The sequence below is a fragment of the Halichoerus grypus genome, chromosome 8, assembly GCF_964656455.1.
Source record: "Halichoerus grypus chromosome 8, mHalGry1.hap1.1, whole genome shotgun sequence".
Taxonomy (NCBI): Eukaryota; Metazoa; Chordata; class Mammalia; order Carnivora; family Phocidae; genus Halichoerus; species Halichoerus grypus.
In genome coordinates, this window is record NC_135719.1 from 117,611,778 (window position 1) to 117,634,873 (window position 23,096).

The window sequence follows — 23,096 nt, forward strand, 5'->3', positions numbered from 1 at the left end:
TGATGTGATAAGGAGGATAAAAAGATTTTAGTTCAGTGGGAAAAAAAAGTACTGTAAAATATTACTACCTTTCAGAGAAACTGATGCTAAAATAATTCCTGAAAATAAACTTGTAAGCTAGGCTGTGGCATTCTGTAGCTTATACTGTTTGTAATAAAGTCAGCTATTGAGTAATATTAATACATGTGTTGATTCATTCACTTATTTGCAGAACATTTATTGAATACCTACTACTGTGAGGGACAGAGATTTTTTTTTCTTAATGGCTTCTTCTAGCTTATTATAGTCTATTGGAAAAGAGACATGCACAGCTAACATTATATGGGTAGAATGTGATAAATACCCTGAGAGGTATTTATGAGAGGTCAGGGAAGAAGAAATTGTACTTCCGTCTGGATCAGGAAAGTCTTCATAGATTCAGTGTTTGAACAGGATCTTGAAAGATAACAGTATAGTAATTAAATTACCAAAATACCTTCAACTACATTATCTCATTGATCCTATAACACAGTTCTGTGAAGTGGGCAGAGGTAATCATTTCACAGGTAAGGAAATTAAAGGAAAGAAAATTTCTGCCCAAAGTTCCAGAGTTAATAAAGGCAAAACCAGGACTTAGACCATCTTAACTTTGCTTGGAAGCTTTCCTGCAGACCAGAAAGCTACCCTAATTGTCCATGGACCATCCATCATATTAAGAGTTGGCCAAATATAGAAAATTGAAGTACCACAGATAATTATTTGTACATTGAGGTAGTGTGCTGTAATGAAAGAGAAGGACACTAGAATTCAAGAATCTGGGGGTACCATCTAACTTCTACCACTAACAAATTATGTGACTTTGGGTAATGTACTTGATCATTCTGGGTCTTCATTGATTGCCACTCTTTCCTTGTTTAAAACTGAAAAAACTAAGTTAGATGGTATCTAAGGTTTCTATTCACATATTACTAAACAATTAGATTTTTGTGTCCACCCAACATTCATTCATTTATTCATTGTATTTGGTGCTGTTGGAAATAAATAAAATCAGATTCCCCACCCCGAAAGAGCTTGATATCTAATACAGATGACCATTGAACAATGCAGGGTTAGGACTGCTCACCCCCCATGCAGTTGAAAATCCATGTATAACTTTTGACTCCTCCAAAACTTAACTACTAATAAATAGCCTTCTGTTGGCTGGAAGCCTTACCAATAACATAAATAGTCGATTAACACTTATTTTTTATGCTATATGTATTATATACTGTATTCTTACAATAAAGTAAGCTAGAGAAAAGAAGGTGTTATTAGAAAATCATAAGGAAGAGAAAATACATTTACAGTACCATACTATAAAAAGTCTGTGTACAAGTGGACCCACACCGTTCACACCTACGTTGTTGAAGGGGCAGCTGTAGTGAAAGGCAAGTATACAACTTTTACTTTGGTGACAACTAGGTTGAAATGTATGTGAGAGAAACCAGCTTCCCTTTGCCTTATGTTTTCTTTATATGTCTTCATATTTTTCACTGATAATGTCTTCAGAAGCATCAGTTTCCTTAACTATCTGATGAAAGACTTACATTAAATTAAAATGACTTCTAATACCTTTCACAGGCCTGATATCCTGATTCTTCCATAAAGACCATCATGCTCCTCTCTCAAATTCTTGATTCAGGCCTAATTTCAGGAGTACTTGGAGAATTGAGAAAATTGATGAGTAGTACTCTGCCACTACCTCAGATGCTCCTCTTGCTTTGATTCTTCCTCTGTTATTACAGCTCTTATTTGTTTTTATTTTCATTTTCATTTTCATATGTCCCACCCCACATCTTCCCTTGTCTTAGTCTTCATATGTATAGAAGTTACTGATCCCCATTTTATTTATTTTTAAAGATTCTATTTATTTGAGAGAGACTGCATGAGCGGGGAGGGAAGGGCAGAGGGAGAGGGAAAGCAGACTCGACAAGGACCCTGGGATCATGACCTGAGCCACCCAGGCACCCCTGATCCCTATTTTAAATGCTAGAGCTAAAGAAAGTACATGGTGAAATTATGAGTAACAAATAGTGCTTCTTCTCATGAAGCTTTTCATTGAAATTCAGTGGAATTGTTCTTTCTATCCCACTTCATCTCTATGGAGCACAGTGAACAATTCCAATTTCATGACAGAAGCAGTGATTAAGAAGGATGTGGGAAGGGGGGGCGGGGCAAGATGGCGGAGGAGTAGGAGACCTGGATTTCGTCTGGTCCCAGGAATTCAGCTGGATAGGGATCAAACCATTCTGAACACCTACGAACTCAACAGGAGATCGAAGAAAAGAATAGCAACAACTCTCTCAACAGAAAAGCGACCACTTTCTGGAAGGTAGGACGTGCGGAGAAGTGAATCCGAGGTGATATTCGGGAGGATGGACGGCGGGGGAGGGGGCCTCCAACTGCCGCTTCTGGCAAGTGATAGAGCAGCGGAGCACAAAATCGGAACTTTTAGAAGTTGACTCCGCTGAGGGACATCACTCCAGTGGCTAAACGGGGTGGAACCCTCGTGGGACAGTGTGGTTTCAGGATCCTCGGGGTCACAGAAAGACCGGGGGTCCCTGAGTGCAGCAGAGCTCCCAGGTATCGGAGCAGGGAAGCCGGCTGCAGAGATGGAGCCGAGGCGTGGGCTCTCAGCTCGGGGTTGCCATAAACTGTGATCCCTGGCACTGTTGGGCCACCGCTCTTCCAGGAGGGACCCAACAAGCAACAGATCCGGGGAGACTCCCCTTCCTCCCCCGGGAGGAGCGGTGTGGGAGCGCACCGCAGGGATCTGCTGGGTTTGGAGACACCACACCGAGTTGGGTGCCAGAGATAGAAACGCTTGGTCACAGGCCGGGTGAGTCCGGAGTCCGGCCGGAGACTGGGAGACGGGAGTGATTGACTGCTTTTCTCTGGGGTCTCACTGAGGAGCGGGGCCCCAAGTTCTCGGCTCCTCCGGGGCAGAGATTCAAGGCCGCCATTTTCACTCTCAGCCTCCAAAGCTGTACAGAAAGCTTGCAGGGGACAAAAGCTCCCGAGAGCAAACCCGAGCAGATTACTCAGCCCAGACCAGGCAAGGGTGGGGCAATTCCACCTCCAGCAAAGACATTTGGGAACCACAGCAACAGGCCCCTCCCCCAGAAGATCAGCGAGAACAGCCAGCCAAGACCAAGTTTACCAATCAATGAGAACGGCAGAACTCCAGCGCTAGGGGAATAATGCACATAGAATCCATGGCTTTTTTACCATGATTGTTTAGTCTTTCAGAGTTAATTTTTTTTTTTAACCGTCTTTTTTTTTTTTAATTTTTCTTTTTCCCTTTTTCAACCAACGTCTTATCAATCCCTTTTTTAAAAAACATTTTTATTTTTCATTTTTAGAGTCATATTCTATCCCTTCATAATAGTTACCCTTATTTTTGGCATATATATATAAGTTCTCTCTTTAAAATTTTGAGATACAGTTTCTTCTAACAAAATATACCCTAAATATACCCTAAATCTCTAGTGTATGGCTTTGTTCTAGTCTCCTGCCTGATCACATTCTCTCCCTTTTTTTTCCTTTTTTTTTTTAAATCCTCTTCTTTCTCTTTTCAAACAACTTCTTATCAATTCCTTTTATAAAATTTTTTGTAATTTTCATCTTTACAGTCATATTCCATCCCTTCATCATATCAACCCTTATTTTTGTACATATGTAAGTTTTTCTTTCTTTAAAATTTTGGGAGGCACTTTCTTCTAACAGACCAAAATACACCCAAAATCTAGTGTGTGGCACTGATCTATGCACCAGCCTGATCATGTTTGATCATATTCTGTTTTTTTTTTGTTTTGTTCTGTTTTTGTTTGTTTTTATCTTTTTCTTTTTCTTTTCTTTTTTTTTTTTCTTTTTCTCTTTTCTTTCTTTCCCTTTCTTTCCCCCTGGTTTCAGGTCTTTTCTGATTTGTTTAGAGTATATTTTCTGGGGACGTTGTTACCCTGTTAGCATTTTGTTCTCTCATTCACCTATTCTCCTCTGGACAAAATGACAAGATGGAAAAAATCACCTCAACAAAAAGAACAAGAGGTAGTACCGACTGCCAGGGACCTACTCAATTCGGACATTAGTACGATGTCGGGTCTAGAGTTCAGAATCATCACTTTAAAGATACTAGCTAGGCTTGAAAAAAGCATGGAAGTTATTAGAGAAACCCTTTCTGGAGAAATAAAAGAACTAAAATCTAACCAAGTCGAAATCAAAAAGGCTATTAATGAGGTGCAATAAAAAATGGGGGCACTAACTGCTAGGATAAATGAGGCAGAAGAGAGAATCAGTGATATAGAAGACCAAATGATGGAAAATAAAGAAGCTGAGAAAAAGAGAGAGAAACAACTACTGGTTCACGAGGGCAGAATTTGAGAGATAAGCGATACCATAAGACAAAACAACATTAGAATAATTGGGATCCCAGAAGAAGAAGAAAGAGAGAGAGGGGCAGAAGGTATATTGGAGCAAATTATAGCAGAGAACTTCCCTAATTTGGGGAAGGAAACAGGCATCAAACCCAGGAAGCACAGAGAACCCCTCTCAAAATCAATAAACATAGGTCAACACCCCAACATCTAATAGTAAAACTTACGAGTCTCAGAGACAAAGAGAAAATCTTGAAAGCAGCTTGGGACAAGAGATATGTAACCTACAATGGTAGAAACATTAGATTGGCAACAGACCTATCCACAGAGACCTGGCAGGCCAGAAAGGACTGGCATGATATATTCAGAGCACTAAATGAGAAAAATATGCAGCCAAGAATACTATATCCAGCTAGGCTGTCATTGAAAATAGAAGGAGAGATAAAAAGCTTCCAGGACAAACAAAAACTAAAGTAATTTGCAAACACGAAACCAGCCCTACAAGAAATATTGAAAGGGGTCCTCTAAGCAAAGAGAGAGCCTAAAAGCAACATAGACTAGAAAGGAACACAGACAATATACAGTAACAGTCACCTTACAGGCAATACAATGGCACTAAATTCATATCTTTCAATAGTTACCCTGAATGTACATGGGCTAAATGCCCCAATCAAAAGACACGGGCTATCAGATTGGGTTAAAAAACAAGACCCATTGATATGCTGTCTGCAAGAGACTCATTTTAGACCCAAAGACACCCCCAGACTGAAAGTGAGGGGGTGGAAAACCATTTACCATGCTAATGGACACCAAAAGAAAGCTGGGGTGGCAATCCTTAGATCAGACAAATTAGATTTTAAACCAAAGACTGTAATAAGAGATGAGGAAGGACACTATATCCTACTTAAAGGGTCTATCCAACAAGAAGATCTAACAACTGTAAATATCTATGCCCCTAACATGGGAGCAGCCAATTATATAAGGCAATTAATAACAAAAGCAAAGAAACACATTGACAATAATACAGTAATAGTGGGGGAGTGTAACAGTCCCTTCACTGAAATGGACAGATCATCTAAGCAAAAGATCAACAAGGAAATAAAGACTTTAAATGACACACTGGACCAAATGGACTTCACAGACATATTCAGAACATTCCCTCCCAAAGCAACAGAATACACATTCTTCTCTAGTGCCCATGGAACATTCTCCAGAATCAATCACATCCTAGGTCATAAATCAGGTCTCAACCAGTACCAAAAGATTGAGATCATTCCCTGCCTATTTTCAGACCACAATGCTTTGAAACTAGAACTCAATCACAAGAGGAAAGTCAGAAAGAACTCAAATACATGGAGGCTAAAGAGCATCCTACTAAAGAATGAATGGGTCAACCAGGAAATTAAAGAAGAATTTAAAAAATTCATGGAAACCAATGAAAATGAAAACACAACTATTCAAAATCTTTGGGATGCAGCAAAGGCAGTCCTAAGAGGAAAGTACATAGCAATACTAGCCTTTCTTAAGAAATAAGAAAGGTCTCAACACAAGCTAACCCTACACCTAAAGGAGCTGGAGAAAGAACAGCAAATAAAGCCTAAACCCAGCAGGAGAAAACAAACAATAAAGATCAGAGCAGAAATCAATGAAAGAGAAACTAAAAGAACAGTAGAACAGATCAACGAAACTAGGAGCTGGTTCTTTGAAAGAATTAACAAGATTGATAAACCCCTGGCCAGACTTATCAAAAAGAAAAGAGAAGTGACCCAAATCAACAAAATCATTAATGAAAGAGGACAGATCACAACCAACACCAAAGAAATACAATTATAAGAACATATTATGAGCAACTCTATGCCCGCAAATTAGATAACCTGGAAGAAATGGATGCATTCTTAGAGATGTATCAACTACCAAAACTGAACCAGGAAGAAATAGAAAACCTGAACAGACCTGTAACCACTAAGGAAATAGAAGCAGTCATCAAAAATCTCCCAACAAACAAAAGCCCAGGGCCAGATGGCTTCCCAGGGGAATTCTACCAAACATTTAAAGAAGAATTAATACATATTCTTCTGAAACTGTTCCAAAAAATAGAAATGGAAGGAAAACTTCCAAACTCATTTTATGAGGCCACCATCACCTTGATCCCCAAACCAGACAAAGACCCCATCAAAAAGGAGAATTACAGACCAATATCCTTGATGAACGTGGATGCAAAAATTCTCACCAAAATACTAGTCAATAGGGTACAACAGTACATTAAAAGGATTATTCACCACAACCAAGTGGGATTTATCCCTGGGCTGCAAGGTTGGTTCAACATCCGCAAATCAATCAACATGATACAATACATTAACAAAAGAAAGAACAAGAATCATGTGATCCTCTCAATAGATGCAGAAAAAGCATTTGACAAAGTACAGCATCCGTACTTGATCAAAACTCTTCAGAGTATAGGGATAGAGGGTACATACCTCAATATCATAAAAGCCATCTATGAAAAACCTACAGTGAATATCATTCTCAATATGGAAAAACTGAGAGCTTTCCCCCTAAGGTCAGGAATGCAGCAGGGATGTCCACTATCACCACTGCTATTCAACATAGTACTAGAAGTTCTAACCACAGCAATCAGACAACAAAAAGAAATAAAAGGCATCCAAATCGGCAAAGAAGAAGTCAAACTCTCACTCTTTGCAGATGATATGATACTTTATGTGGAAAACCCAAAAGACTCTACCCCAAAACTGCTAGAACTCATACAGGAATTCAGTCAAGTGGCAGGATATAAAATCAATGCACAGAACTCAGTGGCATTCCTATACACCAACAACAAGACAGAAGAAAGAGAAATTAAGGAGTCGATTCCATTTACAGTTGCACCCAAAACCATAAGATACCTAGGAATAAATCTAACCAAAGAGGCAAAGGATCTGTACTCAGAAAACTATAAAATACTCATGAAAGAAATTGAGGAAGGCACAAAGAAATGGAAAAACGTTCCATGCTCATGGATTGGAAGAACAAATATTGTGAAGATGTCAATGCTACCTAGAGCAATCTACACATCCAATGCAATCCCCATCAAAATACCATCCACTTTTTTTCAAAGAAATGGAACAAAGAATCCTAAAATTTGTATGGAACCAGAAAAGACCCCAAATAGCCAGAGGAATGTTGAAAAAGAAAAGCAAAGCTGGTGGCATCACAATTCCGGACTTCCAGCTCTATTACAAAGCTGTCATCATCAAGACAGTATGGTACTGGCACAAAAACAGACACATAGATCAGTGGAACAGAATAGAGAGCCCAGAAATGGACCCTCAACTCTATGGTCAACTAATCTTTGACAAAGCAGGAAAGAATGTCCAATGGAAAAAAGACAGTCTCTTCAACAGATGGTGTTGGGAAAATTGGACAGCCACATGCAGAAGAATGAAACTGGACCATTTCCTTACACCACACACAAAAATAGACTCCAAATGGTTGAAAGACCTAAATGTGAGACAGGAGTCCATCAAAATCCTAAAGGAGAACACAGGCAGCAACATCTTCGACCTCAGCCACAGCAACTTGTTCCTAGAAACATCGCCAAAGGCAAGGGAAGCAAGGGCAAAAATGAACTATTGGGACTTCATCAAGATAAAAAGCTTTTGCACAGCAAAGGGAACAGTCAACAAAACCAAAAGACAACTGACAGAATGGGAGGAGATATTTGCAAATGACATATCAGATAAAGGGCTAGTATCCAAAATCTATAAAGAACTCATCAAACTCAACACCCAAAGAACAAAGAATCCAATCAAGAAATGGGCAGAAGACATGAACAGACATTTCTGCAAAGAAGACATCCAAATGGTCAACAGACACATGAAAAAGTGCTCAACATCGCTCGGCATCAGGGAAATCCAAATCAAAACCTCAATGAGATACCACCTCACACCAGTCAGAATGGCTAAAATTAACAAGTCAGGAAACGACAGATGTTTTGCGGGGATGCAGAGAAAGGGGAACCCTCCTACACCGTTGGTGGGAAGGCAAGCTGGTGCAACCACTCTGGAAAACAGTATGGAGGTTCTTCAAAATGTTGAAAATAGAGCTACCATACGATCCAGCAATTGCACTACTGGGTATTTACCCCAAAGATACAAATGTAGGGATCCGAAGGGGTACGTGCACCCTGATGTTTATAGCAGCAATGTCCACAATAGCCAAACTATGGAAAGAGCCAAGATGTCCATCAACAGATGAATGGATAAAGAAGAGGTGGTATATATATATATATATACAATGGAATATTATGCAGCCATCAAAAGGAATGAGATCTTGCCATTTGCAACGACGTGGATGGAACTGGAGGGTGTTATGCTGAGCAAAATAAGTCAATCAGAGAAAGACATGTATCATATGACCTCACTGATATGAGGAATTCTTAATCTCAGGAAACAAACTGAGGGTTGCTGGAGTGGGGGGTGGGGTGGGAGGGATGGGGTGGCTGGGTGATAGACACTGGGGAGGGTATGTGCTATGGTGAACGCTGTGAATTGTCCAAGACTGTTGAATCGCAGATCTGTACCTCTGAAACAAATAATGCAATATATGTTAAGAAAAAAAAAAGAAGATAGCAGGAGGGGAAGAATGAAGGGGGGAAATCGGAGGGGGAGACGAACTATGAGAGACGATGGACTCTGAAAAACAAACTGAGGGTTCTAGAGGGGAGGGGGGTGGGAGGATGGATTAGCCTGGTGATAGGTATTAAAGAGGGCAACTTCTGCATGGAGCACTGGGTATTATGCACAAACAATGAATCATGGAACACTACATCAAAAACTAATGATGTAATATATGGTGATTAACATAACAATAAAAAATTAAAAAAAAAACATCAGAAAATAATGAATAGGAAAAACAGCTCCCTATTTGGTCCTATAGCATTCAAATAAAACATGCATATTGAAAAAAAAAAAAAGGATGTGGGAAGAAAAAGATGATAGAATAGGTGTTCATACGATGGTATTCACATCTGTAACTATAGTCTGGAATGCAAAGGAAAGAATACCTGCAGAGATACCAGATTAACTACAGTGAAAATAGACCCTCTCTCCAGATTCATAATGAAAAGCTGGCCTTCGGCTTGACCTAAGGCCTGCCCATATACTGTGACCTAAGGGGAAACAAATCTACCTTTTTCTTTTTCCCATACATGAATAGTGTTTTAGTAATTTGGTAGGGGGGATGCAGGAAGGGCAAATTTAAGGAGAGTTTTAATTTATGAAAATAAACTCTGACCATTATTATTTTCACTACAGTTACTTTGAAAGCACTAAGATGGGAGGAGAGTACTGTGGAAGTCAGCACATATTCAGTGCAGGACAATGTAAATCTTTGTCCCCAATTTTACAGTTTTAGAGCTTTTTTTAAAATAGGACAGATGAGATCAATATCTGCTTGTGTTTGACAGAGTGAAAAACAGCAAAAGGAAATTCATTATGCATACAACAAAGGGCTGGAACGTCTCCATGAACTTAAAATAGTAAGAATTCTTAAAAGGTTTGCCTGCCTTGATTGTGCTATAGGAAGAATCCGTGCAGGTCTGTGTTTTCCTCAGACAACTTTCAATTCTACAAGCTGGCAGTTACAGTAGCTATACAGGGTATCATGAAGAAAAAGAAAAGTTGGCATCAAAATGTTGCAAAAAATATATTCAATATTCTGTAATAACAACTGTGAATCTTGGTATCATTTGTTGTCAAAAATCTTAAAAAGTTATATCCAGTTTTTATGGAAGGCTTGTTGGTATTTTGCTCCCTATATGGAGTATAACTCTGGAATCTTCCATTTATTTTACCGTTATTCTTGGATATGCCAATTACCTTACAAGAAAGCATTCTTCAAAAGCTTATTTTTTAATTCTCCTTGTATTGTGTTAACATACAAATATATTTAGAATATATTTGTTTGAACTTTTTAATATTTTTTTCTAACGGCAAAATGAAAGAAAAATTCGTTTAAAATGTCTATGACGCCACCATGAATAACGGTATAAAGTTGAATACCCTATCAGCAGAATCTTTCTCCTTCTGCCCCCCAGAGTCCATGTCAGACGCACAGACAAAGTGGGAACAGAAGCAGCCTTCCATCCCATTGAGGAATACATGGTACATGTTGAAGAACATTTTCAGCTTCTTGCTCGAAGAATGCAAGTGGATAAAAGAAGAGTATATTTGGCCACGGACGACCCTTCTTTATTAAAGGAGGCAAAAACAAAGTGAGTTAAATGAGACTGGGATTCTTTTCAATTGAAAGGAATCCTTAATTCCCATGACTTGTGATTCTTGTTATAATATTACTACTGATTATTGGCAGTTTTTTAATTCAAACAACTGTGTACTTGTGTGACTGTTAATATAATCAAAGCATATTTGAGGTGCCAGCAAGGTGTATGTTTCATTCTGAAGTCTCCTCTCTTGGTGTGTAGGCCACTGCCATCCTGCTGTGTACTCACATGACCTCTTTGTGTGTTTGGAAGAGAGAGAGCAAACTTTCTGGTGTCTCTTCCTGTAAAGGCATTAATTCCGTCAGGAGCACCCCATTCTCATACCCTTATTTAATCCTCATCATCTCCCAAAGGCCCCATCTCCAAATACCATCACATTGGGGGTCACAGCTCAAACAGGAATTCTAGGGGGACACACACATTCAGTCCACAACACTAACCAACTGCTAGAAATAAAACACACCAGGGGCTTACCTTTTTGCATTCACTATCTTCACTAGCAATTGTGGGCAACTGAAACATATGTAAAATATAAGTTTTCATCTCATAAGAAATTTCTGGAACTTGGAAATTATATTAAAGAAAAGTAAAGAATCAGAAGACAAGTTTTATAAGTGGAACAATAAGAGCTTCTAGTATGTATTGAACAGTAATCATCATTTATGGAACATGCCTGTATTTCAGGCACCGTGGTAGGTGCTGGGGATTCCATGATATGCAAGATACTCTGCTTTCAAGGAATTCCTAATCTAGTAGGAGGACAATATGAGTAGTGCTGCTGTAGAGTTAATGTAGGGTGTTTGGAAAATACATAAAGCACACTGATCCTAATTGGGAATTTATCACAGGATCTAGGTTAACCTAGAATTGGCCTTTATTTACAATTAACAAATAAAGGATGTATTAAATGTGTGAAAGTAGGAAATGAAGGAGAAGAATCTGTAGTCTCAGTTCTGCTCAGACACCATTTACTCCAGAAATCATCCCTGAATCCCTAAGTGTCCCTCCTCTGTGCACTCCCCTGACTTAGTGTTTAGCACTTGCTTACCTCTGTCTTCCTCACTGGATTATAAGCACGTTAGACCCAGTACCTAGCTCTAGTAAGTGCCCAGTAGTTATTGAATTATGTTTATTTCAATCCCATCGGTTTGGAAACATTTCATTAGCTGTTAATCATTTAAGCTATTTGACTATTTATTTATTTCTTGGTCCATTTTTTATGTCACAAATAGGAGTTGGGAAGAAAAACATATTTAAAGTGAAGACTGTAATGTGGGTGTTTATCCAAATCATTGGGTAATAATTTAAATCCTATTTCTCCCTCCTAAGAATCCAAATTAACCTGATATAAATTGCGTGTTTTTTTTAAGTCTCCCTCTATCAAATACTCTCTCTCTCACACTGTCACACTCTCACACACACATACACACAAAGGACCATGAAATTCATCAGCCAAGCATAAGCCAAGTTATATGCTTATAGTTAGGGATTAAATGAACATTTGGGCACAAAACACAATACAAAATCTTCACAGATACTTTTCCAGTTTGATATCCAGACCGATTAGAAACAAAGTAGAAATAGTTCACCATGCTCCTTCATTTTAAAATATCTGACTAAATTTGTAGCTTGGTTGAAAAAATAATAAAATTAATTTTATCTACTCTTTTACTTGTTCTTGAAGCATCACAAGCTTTTTCCTGTCTTTCTTATTTCCCTGATTAGCAAAATAATTCATGCTCATTAAAAGATATGGAAGTTGGTAAGTATACAGGCAAGGAAAAAATGTTACCCACAATCCTATTACTCAGTGGCAACAATTACTTAAATGTTGACTTATTCCCTTTAGTCATTTATATAGTTACCCATTTTAGTAGTTGATCATATTGTATATAATAATTTGAATTCTTTTTTACTTAATACAGCAATGGATCCATTTTCTCAGGTCCCTAAAAATTTAGTCATCATAAATGTACCTTTTAATGACTATATATCTCCTATATCGATGTGCAGTTGCTTGCTTGCTCATTTGCCTAATATTGTACAGTTAGGTTATTTCCAGTTTTTTACTCTTATAAATAATGCTATGATGTATTCTTAAAATTGTCCACATTATTTCCTTAAGCTAGATTTTTGGACTTGGAAATATTAGATAAAAGGATATGAACATCTTACAACTTTGATCCATAGTGCAGCATGATATTTTTACAACAAGCAACCCTTATAGTACAGTTGGCAGCAGGGAATAGTACAGTTTGAATTTCCTTTTTGTGGTCAGCAGCTAGTAACTCCTCTCCCCATGGTAGTCCAGGAGGCAGGGTTTTTTTTCATATTCTGTTATAAACATAGCAGCAGCATTTTATGCACTTTTTTCCCCCCTCTGGAAAGCCTTTAATTTTAATTTTCTGAGTCATTTTTTTAAAGATTTATTTATTTATTTTAGAGAGAGAAAGCACAAGCAGGAGGGGCAGAGGGAGAGGAAGAGAGAATCTCAAGCAGGCTCTGCACTCACACACAGATTATGACCTGAGCCAAAATCAAGAGTCGGATGCTTAACCGACTGCACATCCAGGCACCCCAATTTTATGAGTCATTTTGAAAATTTTCTCAGGAACTTAAATGCTGTTTCTCTCCTTCATTATTTTACTTAGATGTTTTTCTACTCTGAATCAACTCTGGTTTAGACCTGTCAGGATTAGTTTTGATACCTAAGCAAACCATAAAACCTCTGCCATTTAAGTTTTAGGAGACCAAAAACATGAATTAATCTCTCATCAAGGTGTATAGTGTCCAGGGTGATTATGAGACTTCTGTGCTTCAAGAGGGTGAAGAGCTGAAGAATTAAATGATGCATAGAATTCACACAGTCAGGGAAGAATCCATTTTCTGGGTAGCTTATCTTTTGTAAAAAGCAGTCAAGATTAACTTTATATATGTGATTTCTGTGTGAAAATGAGCAGTTAATGCTTTGCTGCTTGGTATTACACCTCAAGTTTCTCTCGGTTAAGACTGAGTTTGTCCCTGAGATTTTGGCACCTGCACTGACTGTGGCAGCCCATTGCTAATGTGGAGATACCTCTCTTAGGTAATTCACTGTTAGAGTGCTTAAATCACAGAATCATTGGCAAAGAAATAAAAACTGTTAAAGCTGTCAATCCAATATTGTAGTCTGAGACGTGGAGATTGAGGACAGGGGTGAAACAGGAGAAGAAACAAGTCTTTAAAAATCTCCCAGAATAAATATTTACATATTTAGTGTGCTCTTTATCAAAAATGCTGGATGAGCCCTCCTAAAATTAGTTCCGTTTAAATGAATAGAGGCAAGAAAAATGTATTTAAAAGTTTTTGTAAAGGGTTTGGTTGCCTTGTGAAATGAAGACTCAGCAATAAAGGGTGGTGATTTTTTTCACTATTTTATTGAAATGTAATATGCTAGACACAGTTACAGGACACTAGAAATACAAAGAGAAATAGAATATAATATGTGGCTCCTTATTTCAAGGAGTATCCGGCTGGTAGGCATATACATGTAACAAGTTATTGAAGTATAGTTAGATGAATGTACTGTAGGAGTTGTATACCAGGACCAGTAAAAGTAATGCCTCTGCTGATGTACTTGTGGTCAGAAGACAAGAAAGAAGCATGTTTGTGTAGAAATTTCCATACTTTTTATTGGAGATGCAAAATCTCCCTTTTCCATTATTTACTTTGTTTCTGTTTGTTTTTTCCAAACTCCGTATCCTTCATCAAGCAGTCTCAGATAAGGCCTGAGGAACTTAGGTGTTCTTTGGTTTGATTCCAGGGAGGGGTCTTTAAGTTAGGAAGGGCATTAATGTTAGTGTCACATCTCAGCAAAAGGATCACTCTTTTCTTTTCACTGGGCACCCAAACCATGCTGACAGAGTTAGTCTATTCGAGGATAAAACCTGTACTGGTGTGTTTTAACGATTCCCTCGGTCCTCTATCCTCCAGCCTTTTCATATTTATTTGTTGCGGTTTCTGCCCCATGCCTGGGTATGCAGCTTCACAAGAATCACATTAAAAGTCTTTTTGGTTGTTTTCTTTTTAAAACAAATGTGACATTTCCTTTGTCTCCCTGATTTGGGGCTGAAGAGGGCAAAATGTCAAAAATAATGAGGCCAAATGGATCGGAACACTGAATACCAGTCTGAAACAGTGCTCAGAGACTTGGCTGTCACAGTCATTATTAGAGGCAATGAGAAAAAGCTCCTTGGTGGCTGTGAAATGAAGAGAATCTGAAGCAGCTTTTAGGGGATTAGGAAAAAGTCCCAGACGTAGGTAGCACTCACTTACTCATGTATTTACTCACACAGCATTGTGTGGGGTACTAGGTGCTGTGAAGCAAAGAAAAATAAAGTCTAGTCCCAACCTTTGGGGAATACTGTGTGGGAGACAGACATGTAAACGGACTTCTGATGGTTCAGGGTTTACAAATAGGAACTATTGCCCTCTCAACAAATATTTATCAATCCTTTATTCCAGATTCTCTTCTAAGTACTAAGAATAATACAGTGAACAAAGCAGATGAAATGCCTCTTTATAAAGAGCTTACATTCCACTTAGGGATGATGAAGGTGGGGAATGGATACAGGCAGTAAATAACAGTCAATATATATTATATGTCCAATGATAATAAAAGTCATGAAGTTAATCAGGTAAAAAAAGATAGAAATTGCTGAAGTCCTCATTAATAAGGCTATATTTGAGCGGAGATCTAAAGGAAGTAAGGAATAAAACCAAGTGGATATCTGCAAAAGAATGTTTAACAATCACGGCTAATATTTATTGAGCATTTAGTACATGTCAGGTGCTCTTCTAAGCACATTACATTGCTTAATGTATTTAATTCCCACAGAATTATATAAAGCAGGTACAATTATTATCCCATTTTGATTTAACTCCCTAAGTTTGCAACTTAACTCTGAAGATCTACCTCATGCCTAAGAAAATTTATTCACTCTGTACTAGAGTATAATTAAAACCTCTTAATTCACAGTAGAATCATTTGAGCATATGGTAGACTTTCTGGTAAGATACTACCTCCCGATAGAGTACTGTGATTTCAGTGACTATGTACAAATTTATTTCTTTTTTTTACAGGTACCCCACTTACGAATTTATTAGTGATAACTCTATCTCTTGGTCTGCTGGGCTACACAATCGATACACAGAAAATTCACTTCGGGGTGTGATCCTGGATATACACTTTCTCTCCCAGGCAGACTTCCTAGTGTGTACTTTTTCATCCCAGGTAAGTGATAGTAGGGCATGTTTAAATGGCCAATATTTTTTTGGTCATACTGAGTTCAGGAAGTTCTTGGTTGTTTTGTTTTGTGTATGTATGTATGTGTGTTTAATGTTATCATGACTCAGGTGCAATTTTCCTAATATTTGGGAATGATCTCTTTTGTGAAAGAATGGGAAGATTCCATACCCTCCCCTCCAAAAAAAACAGGTATTCAAGTATTTAGTTGCTTACAAGCAATTGTTGACTACATCTCCACTGAAGCCAGCTATTGGAGTTGTTTAAAGTACTGGCATGTTCACAGCATTTAACCAAAATAGCAAGTAAGTAAGCTTACTTAATACTTTCTGATTTTGCAGGGGTGCCTGGGTGGGTCAGTCAGTTAAGCTTCCAACTCTTGGTTTCGACTCAGGTCATGATCTCAGGGTCATGAGATCAAGCCCCATGTAGGGTTCCGTGCTCAGTGCATGATCTACTCAGGATTCTCTCTCCCTCCCTCTCTGCCCCTCCTCCTGCTGGTGCGCACTCGCTTGCTCTCTCTCAAATAAATAAATAAAATCTTTTTTCAAAAAATACTTTGATTTTGTATAGTCAGTATGCAACCAGAATCCATCCACTTCTACACATTGATGCACTGATACTGAGAGGCTTAAACACCAAGCATTGTGTCTCACTCAATTACTTTATAGGAAATAAAGTGTAAATGTAATTCTTTTTCAAGTCCTGTTACATTTCTACCAAGCAAGAGACTGTATATTAAGTTTAGGCAATACCATATTACAATCGTTCTTTGAGTTTAATTGTTGCAGATAATTATATGTTATGGGCTTGGTGTTTTTGTTTTTATGAGTGGTCCAATCAGCCTTGTATACACAGTGGAATACCAGCATAGAAATATTTATTGTTGGTTCTATCCTGCTCTCATTTATGTGCATATTATGGGTTAGTTCATTCAACAAGCTGTTAAATGACTTATTTGTGCTCAGAATTATATTAGGTGTGGAGAGGATTTCTAGGGTGATTGAAGCTACAACAGATCTTACCCTGGTCCAGAATCTAGTGAGCGAAATACTCACATGAAGTAACTGGAGAGTAATTACCAAGAAATATAGATCATGTAAGATAAATCTTTACCTAAAAGCTTAGAAGAAGCAGAGAAAAGAAAATGTGAGAAGGAAGGCCACACCATTTTCATGGGAATATACTTCAGAGAGTATAAAGAAATGGACAGTTTTTTTATTTTGTGACAATGCACATTGTCACAATGGGGTGGTGATATGATTATTGGAAAGATACCTACCCCAGCAAAGGCTATGAGTTTCTTCAATATGAAATAAGAATACAACTTTCCACCCAGAGCAGAAGTCACATAGCAATAGTCCTAGTCAGAAAACTTCCTTGGCCTTCAAGTTCCCATGTCGGCATCCACTGCTGACGTTTTTTTCCTGACGGGGATAAGGATCCTCTCATTGAGAAGCTCCCTTTTCTAGTCTCTTGGTGGGTAGATGGGAGGAGTTATAACTACTTGGTCTCTCTCAAATGTTATTGAGAATCTGGCTATAGGCCCACCTGATCAACAGGTACAAATGATTAGTAACAACCTCTACACATTTTTGAATGCTTATTGTTTGAATGATGAAGCAAGAGTCATTTTCCCAGATATACCACCACCTCTGTAGGCCTAGATTTTAGGCCTGTCTAAAGTCTATTCCTGTAGTCCAGGGTTGCTCAGCCTAGGCACTTTTAGCATTATAGGCAGGTACTTTGTTGTGAGGTACTGTTCTGTGCCTTGTAGGATACTCAGCAGCATCCCTGGCCAGTAGCATACTACCTCAAGTTGGGACAACTGAAAATGTCTTCAGATATTGCCAAATACCCCACAGCAGTGGGGAGGACAAAGTCACCTTTGTTTAGAATCACTGCTGTAGTCATAAAGCTTGAAAATTAAATAAATATATACATGTCTGAACACTTAGCAGCCTTACATGTGGGCAGACACTGAGACAGGCATGTGCTCTATTTTGCTTTCCTTCTTCCAGCCCTCCTTAATAATACCATTAGGCTAGGGCGCCTGGGTGGCTCAGTTGGTTAAGCGACTGCCTTCGGCTCAGGTCATGATCCTGGAGTCCCTGGATCGAGTCCCGCATCGGGCTCCCTGCTCGGCAGGGAGTCTGCTTCTCCCTCTGACCCTCCCCCCTCTCATGTGCTTGCTCTCTCTCATTCTCTCTCTCTCAAATAAATAAATAAAAAATCTTTAAAAAAAAAAAAAAATACCATTAGGCTCATTCCAGAAAGAAAATCCTTTAATTTTTTTCTTTTCAAGGATGTACTATAGAATTTTTGATTCTTATAACCTCATGACTCTAATTTTGACCCAGAAATCGGGACCTCTATTACTTTATGATAGTAGAAATCTGTCCAAGCTTGAGGGGCATATTGTTCATACTACTTTGTTCTATTTTATGCATAATATCAACCTCAGGGTGTTCTCCAGACCTCAGGTTCAGAGAAGTCATTCACATGAAGAAAGAGTGGTGCTGAAAGAACTTCTTGTCTCCAAAGGAATGAGATTTGTGCTTATATATTATATTGTTCCTAAAAACTCTTGATAAGTTAGAAAAAGTTCATCCAAAATAACTTTTGTTCATTTGAACCAAAGCAAAACTCAAACCAATATCTTATATACCAAAATAGACTTGAATACCTCAAAAAATTTTATGTGAGGGTTCAGAATAAAAGTTTAACAGTAAAAATACCTTACATTTATATACTGAGTAGCAGTTTGCTAAATGTGATCACTGCCATTATCACAAACCTTTCTTGCTGACTATCAGCTGTAGCATTTGAAATTATGGAATAATTCCACATTCACTGATAAATCTTTGGGCTTACTTGTATTCCAGCATTTTTTGCAAATATTTTTAGGAAAAAAATGGGTTTAGTACAGTTCAATATTTTTGCACTGTGAATGAAATTGGTTGCTTGATTGTAGAGGTTCTCTTGCCATAAACCAAAATTGGAACTGTTTGAAATTTTCCCAGAAATGTCTCATCATCATCACCAGTGGAGTGTGAGAAAAAGTCACTGATAGCATCAGAATGCCAAGCCATTGACTCCCAGGCAGAGAACAAAAATGAGGCAACATGGACTTTGGAATCAGACTGGGTTTAAATCTAACTTTGATCACTTAGTATCTGGGTGGCATTTGAACAAATTACTTAGCCTATCACTGACCTTTTTTTCCCCAGCCTGTAAAATAGTAGTAGGACCTACTGCATAGAGTTTTTGTGATGATTAAAAGTTATATGTAGGGGCGCCTGGGTGGCTCAGTTGTTAAGTGTCTGCCTTCGGCTCAGATCATGATCCCAGGGTCCTGGGATCGAGCCCCACATCGGGCTCCCTGCTCGGCAGGAAGCCTGCTTCTCCCTCTCCCATTCCCCCTGCTTGTGTTCCCTCTCTCACTGTGTCTCTCTCTGTCAAATAAATAAAATCTTAAAAAAAAAAAAAGTTATATATAGGAGCGCCTGGGTGGCTCAGTCAGTTAAGCGTCTGCCTTCGGCTCAGGTCATGATCTCAGGGTCCTGGGGTCGAGTCCCGCATCGGGCTCCCTGCTCAGTGGGAGTCTGCTTCTTCCTCTGCCCCTCCCCACCGCTTGTGCTCTCTCTCTGTCAAATAAATTAAAAAAAAATCTTTAAAAAAAAATAAAAGTTATATGTAAAGCACTGAGAACAGTACTTAGCAATATATTAAATACAATGTTAGCCGCTGTTGTTATTTATAAAGGGAAAAGTATAGGAGTACCTTTGTGTGTTAGACTCTACAGTATTTATTTGAGCAATCTTTTTTCACATGGCCCCATTTCAGACCACATACTCCCATGTTTTAGGAGGAGCATGAAACATGCTGTTCAAGGACTCTGTTACTCCTGCTTGTGGTCATGGGTAATGCTTCGGTTCCACTGAATAATCATGTACATTGTACGGGTATAACAATTCTTTGTAAAGAGGAGCAGCCAGAGAGCGCCTGGATGGCTCAGTCAGTTAAGCATCTGACTCTTGATTTCTGCTCAAGTCATGGTCTCAGGATCATGAGATCAAGCCCTATGTTGGGCTTGGAGCACAGCAGGAAGTCTGCTTGAGAGTCTTTCTCTCCCTCTCCCTCTGCCCCTTCCCCGGCTCACACTTTCTCATGCTCTCTCCCTCACTCTAAAATAAATAAATAAATCTTTAAAAAAAAAAAGAAGAAGAAGAGTAGCCAGTAAATTCAGCATTTCAATTTCTCTGTGCCAACGTACCTCAACTCTTTTATTTAGCTTATTGAAAGAGAACATCACCATATAATATAAATTTTCAGAAACAAAAGCTCTTCATTCCCAAAGGGTGAATGATAAGTAATAGTCTTTGCTTTAACAAATGCAAGTAAAATTGTGTATGTGTTGACTTTAGGGAAATTAATCTGCAGAACATTCTTACATATGCCATAGGCATGCTGGGAAATGGAAAAGGACTAAAGTGTTACATCCAGAAGGGTGACAAAAGAATAAAACATCGAGAACCAAATCTCAGCCCAGAATAAAACATGGACAACTAACTCTCAAACTTTCTTCAATGATAATATCATAGTCCAAGAGATTATTAGAAAGTGACAAAGAGGTTAATATCTTCTTCATAATGCTTTAACAACTCTGCAGTTTTGTCTCCTATGTCCAATCCTTTGAGGACTATTACACTATAAGACAATAGTGAGAAAGAGTTTATCTGTTGACCATGAGCTGTTGTAGGCAATACTGGAAGAATGAAATGCCATGCAAGACTTGGTTAATGTTTGAGAAACCGCAGGCACCAATACCATGGCACCTTGATCGGGATTCCTCATCACATTTTGGACCCATCCGCCTCAGTCTCAGGATTTCTAATCTTTCTTGGTTTTATATCTATAAGTGAGATCTGGGAATTCTCTCTCCTTAAAGGAAAAGTTTTTTTAAGCCAGTAATATGACTTTACTCTCTAATTTTGTTACTATTGTTGCTCTTAGTTTTCTGAATCCCTTCATCAGAGCTGTTTCTCAAAGCCAAGTTTGTCCTAAAAGCCTCATAAATTGAAGAGAACAATCCTCAGGATTTAATCTGAAAATTAGAGGCAATATTAACATTTTCAAAGAACATCATGTAAGTTTTGAAAGCTATGCAATCACATTCCAAACTATTCTTGCCTATACCCGAAGCGTCTACTTTGTCACTTATTTTCCTATTTAATAAAACCATCTTAAATATGAAACACAGAAATTATAGTTGGTGAAATAGCAGTAGTTATTCAGTTGTACTTAGTTGTAAATAGGCAAAATATCAGAAAGGTTTTTTTAAAAAAAAAAATACTACTTACCCGGTTTTGGAATCAGTTTTTATTACTCTGGAATCTAATTTACAGAAATTGTTGTAGATGCTCACTTTAAAGGCTTTGGGTAATCAGCATTTTTAAAGGAGCAATCAACATTGTTCAGTAGTTTTAACCATTAAAATAACAATAGGACAAAATTACTTTTTTTTCCCTTGTGACACTTTCCTTTTTCACACTTAATACAACATTCTCATGGTACTCTTTGTTGTCTGGTTCCAAATCCACACACAATACACCTGGCCTCCTTACCTTCTGAATCAGATTTTGGAAAGCCCAAAGGGAAAAATCATATACTACATTCATTTTATTCTAGACAGATGACTCTGGATAGGAATTTCCAGTGAGGTAAGGCCCATGAAACAATAGTAGATACTGTTCTCTCGTTGAATAGCAGAACAAAGTAGTTTACAGGAAAAGTGCATACATCTCTCAGCATCACCCAGGGAGACAAGAACTTACTTCCAACTTCTCACACTAGGAGATCCTCCTGGCCCCATCTATTTTGACAGAAAAACAAGATCCCATCTGCTCTGAGAAGGCTTTGGAGGCTCATATAAACTCAGCTGGTTGTTTCTCAGGGATAAAATTCAGGTTAATGGAACTTTCTCTCCTTTTTAATTTTTTTTTTATACAGTTGCATCTGTATTTTATCCTTTGGCAACATTTTTGCTCTTACTCATCACTGTGTGCTTAGTCGTGTTCTAAATGATACACTGACATGAAATAAATGAAATAAAGCTTACTACATATAGCCAGCCACTGCTTTCAAACCAAAAGGTTTGCCTCTCTCAGTCATGCTACCTGTCCAGTATCAAACTTAGTATTGATATCAGCTGAAAGCCTTCCTTTACCTGCCACACAGTTTGGATTGGTAAAGCCCAGAGAGGAAGGCTAAGGTAATTAAATGCAAACATTAACACTATAGTCATCTTTCTAGCCCTTTGCAGTAAGGTGCATGTACCATGTACCATGGTAAATATAGAGAAATCTTTTTAACTACTAAGAATGTTATATGTGGATCTTAGAGATTAAATATCACTCATGGACCTGCATTTCTACTGCTAGGCTGGTATTATGCATGAAGCAGTATTCATTCAACAGGTACTCCTGAGCACCTACTATGTGGGCACAGTACTCGGTACTTATTCTAAGACAGTTTAGTGTATAGTGGAGAGCCAGAAAGTATTCTCATTGTAGCTCTACCATTTACTAGCTCCTTCCCCTACCCCCACTTTTTTTTTTTTTTTTTTTTTTTTTTTTGGAAATTCACTTAATCTTTCTGGGGCTTATTTCTTCAGCTGTAAAATATGAATAATAACAGCACCCACCAGTATTATGAGAAAGATAAAGGGCCTTATATCAGCCCACCTCAGTGTCTGAAATTTCTACCATTCATTTTTCTTTGGCTTAAGAAAATACATATGTTATCCACAGGCTAACACTTTATGGATACCAAAATATAAACTGATTATTAGGATTATCCTCCAAAAGAAAGTAGATCCCTAAGGGTGTGGGACTGCAGGCAATGTTTTTATGAGGGTGAGACATTAATAGTGGAGAGGAGGAAATACATCAGAGCTCATTGCCACAGTGTGGTCATCCCAAGGGCAATGCAAGTTCCTGCATTCCTGGCTAGAGATAATTGAAGAGTGGGTAAAGGGGCACTGAAGAAAAAAAAAAAAAACCTGTCAAGTTTGCCCAAGGCTTGCCTTGGCCTTATGTTTGTTCTTTCTGATGTTACAATCCAAATATGGAGACCAGGA

The 23,096-nt window shown here is 38.3% G+C and overlaps 1 protein-coding gene across 8 annotated transcripts in view; it reads left to right on the plus strand.

The window, feature by feature from the left end:
* Nucleotides 1-23,096, plus strand: part of FUT8 (fucosyltransferase 8) — a 324,832-nt gene that overhangs the window by 289,889 nt on the left and 11,847 nt on the right. For all 8 annotated transcript variants that reach the window (XM_036120194.2, XM_036120190.2, XM_036120191.2 and 5 more), the window contains 2 exons: nt 10,486-10,662; nt 15,793-15,943. In XM_036120194.2, coding sequence (XP_035976087.1) covers nt 10,486-10,662; nt 15,793-15,943 — 328 coding nt within the window. The remainder of the gene's footprint in view (nt 1-10,485; nt 10,663-15,792; nt 15,944-23,096) is intronic.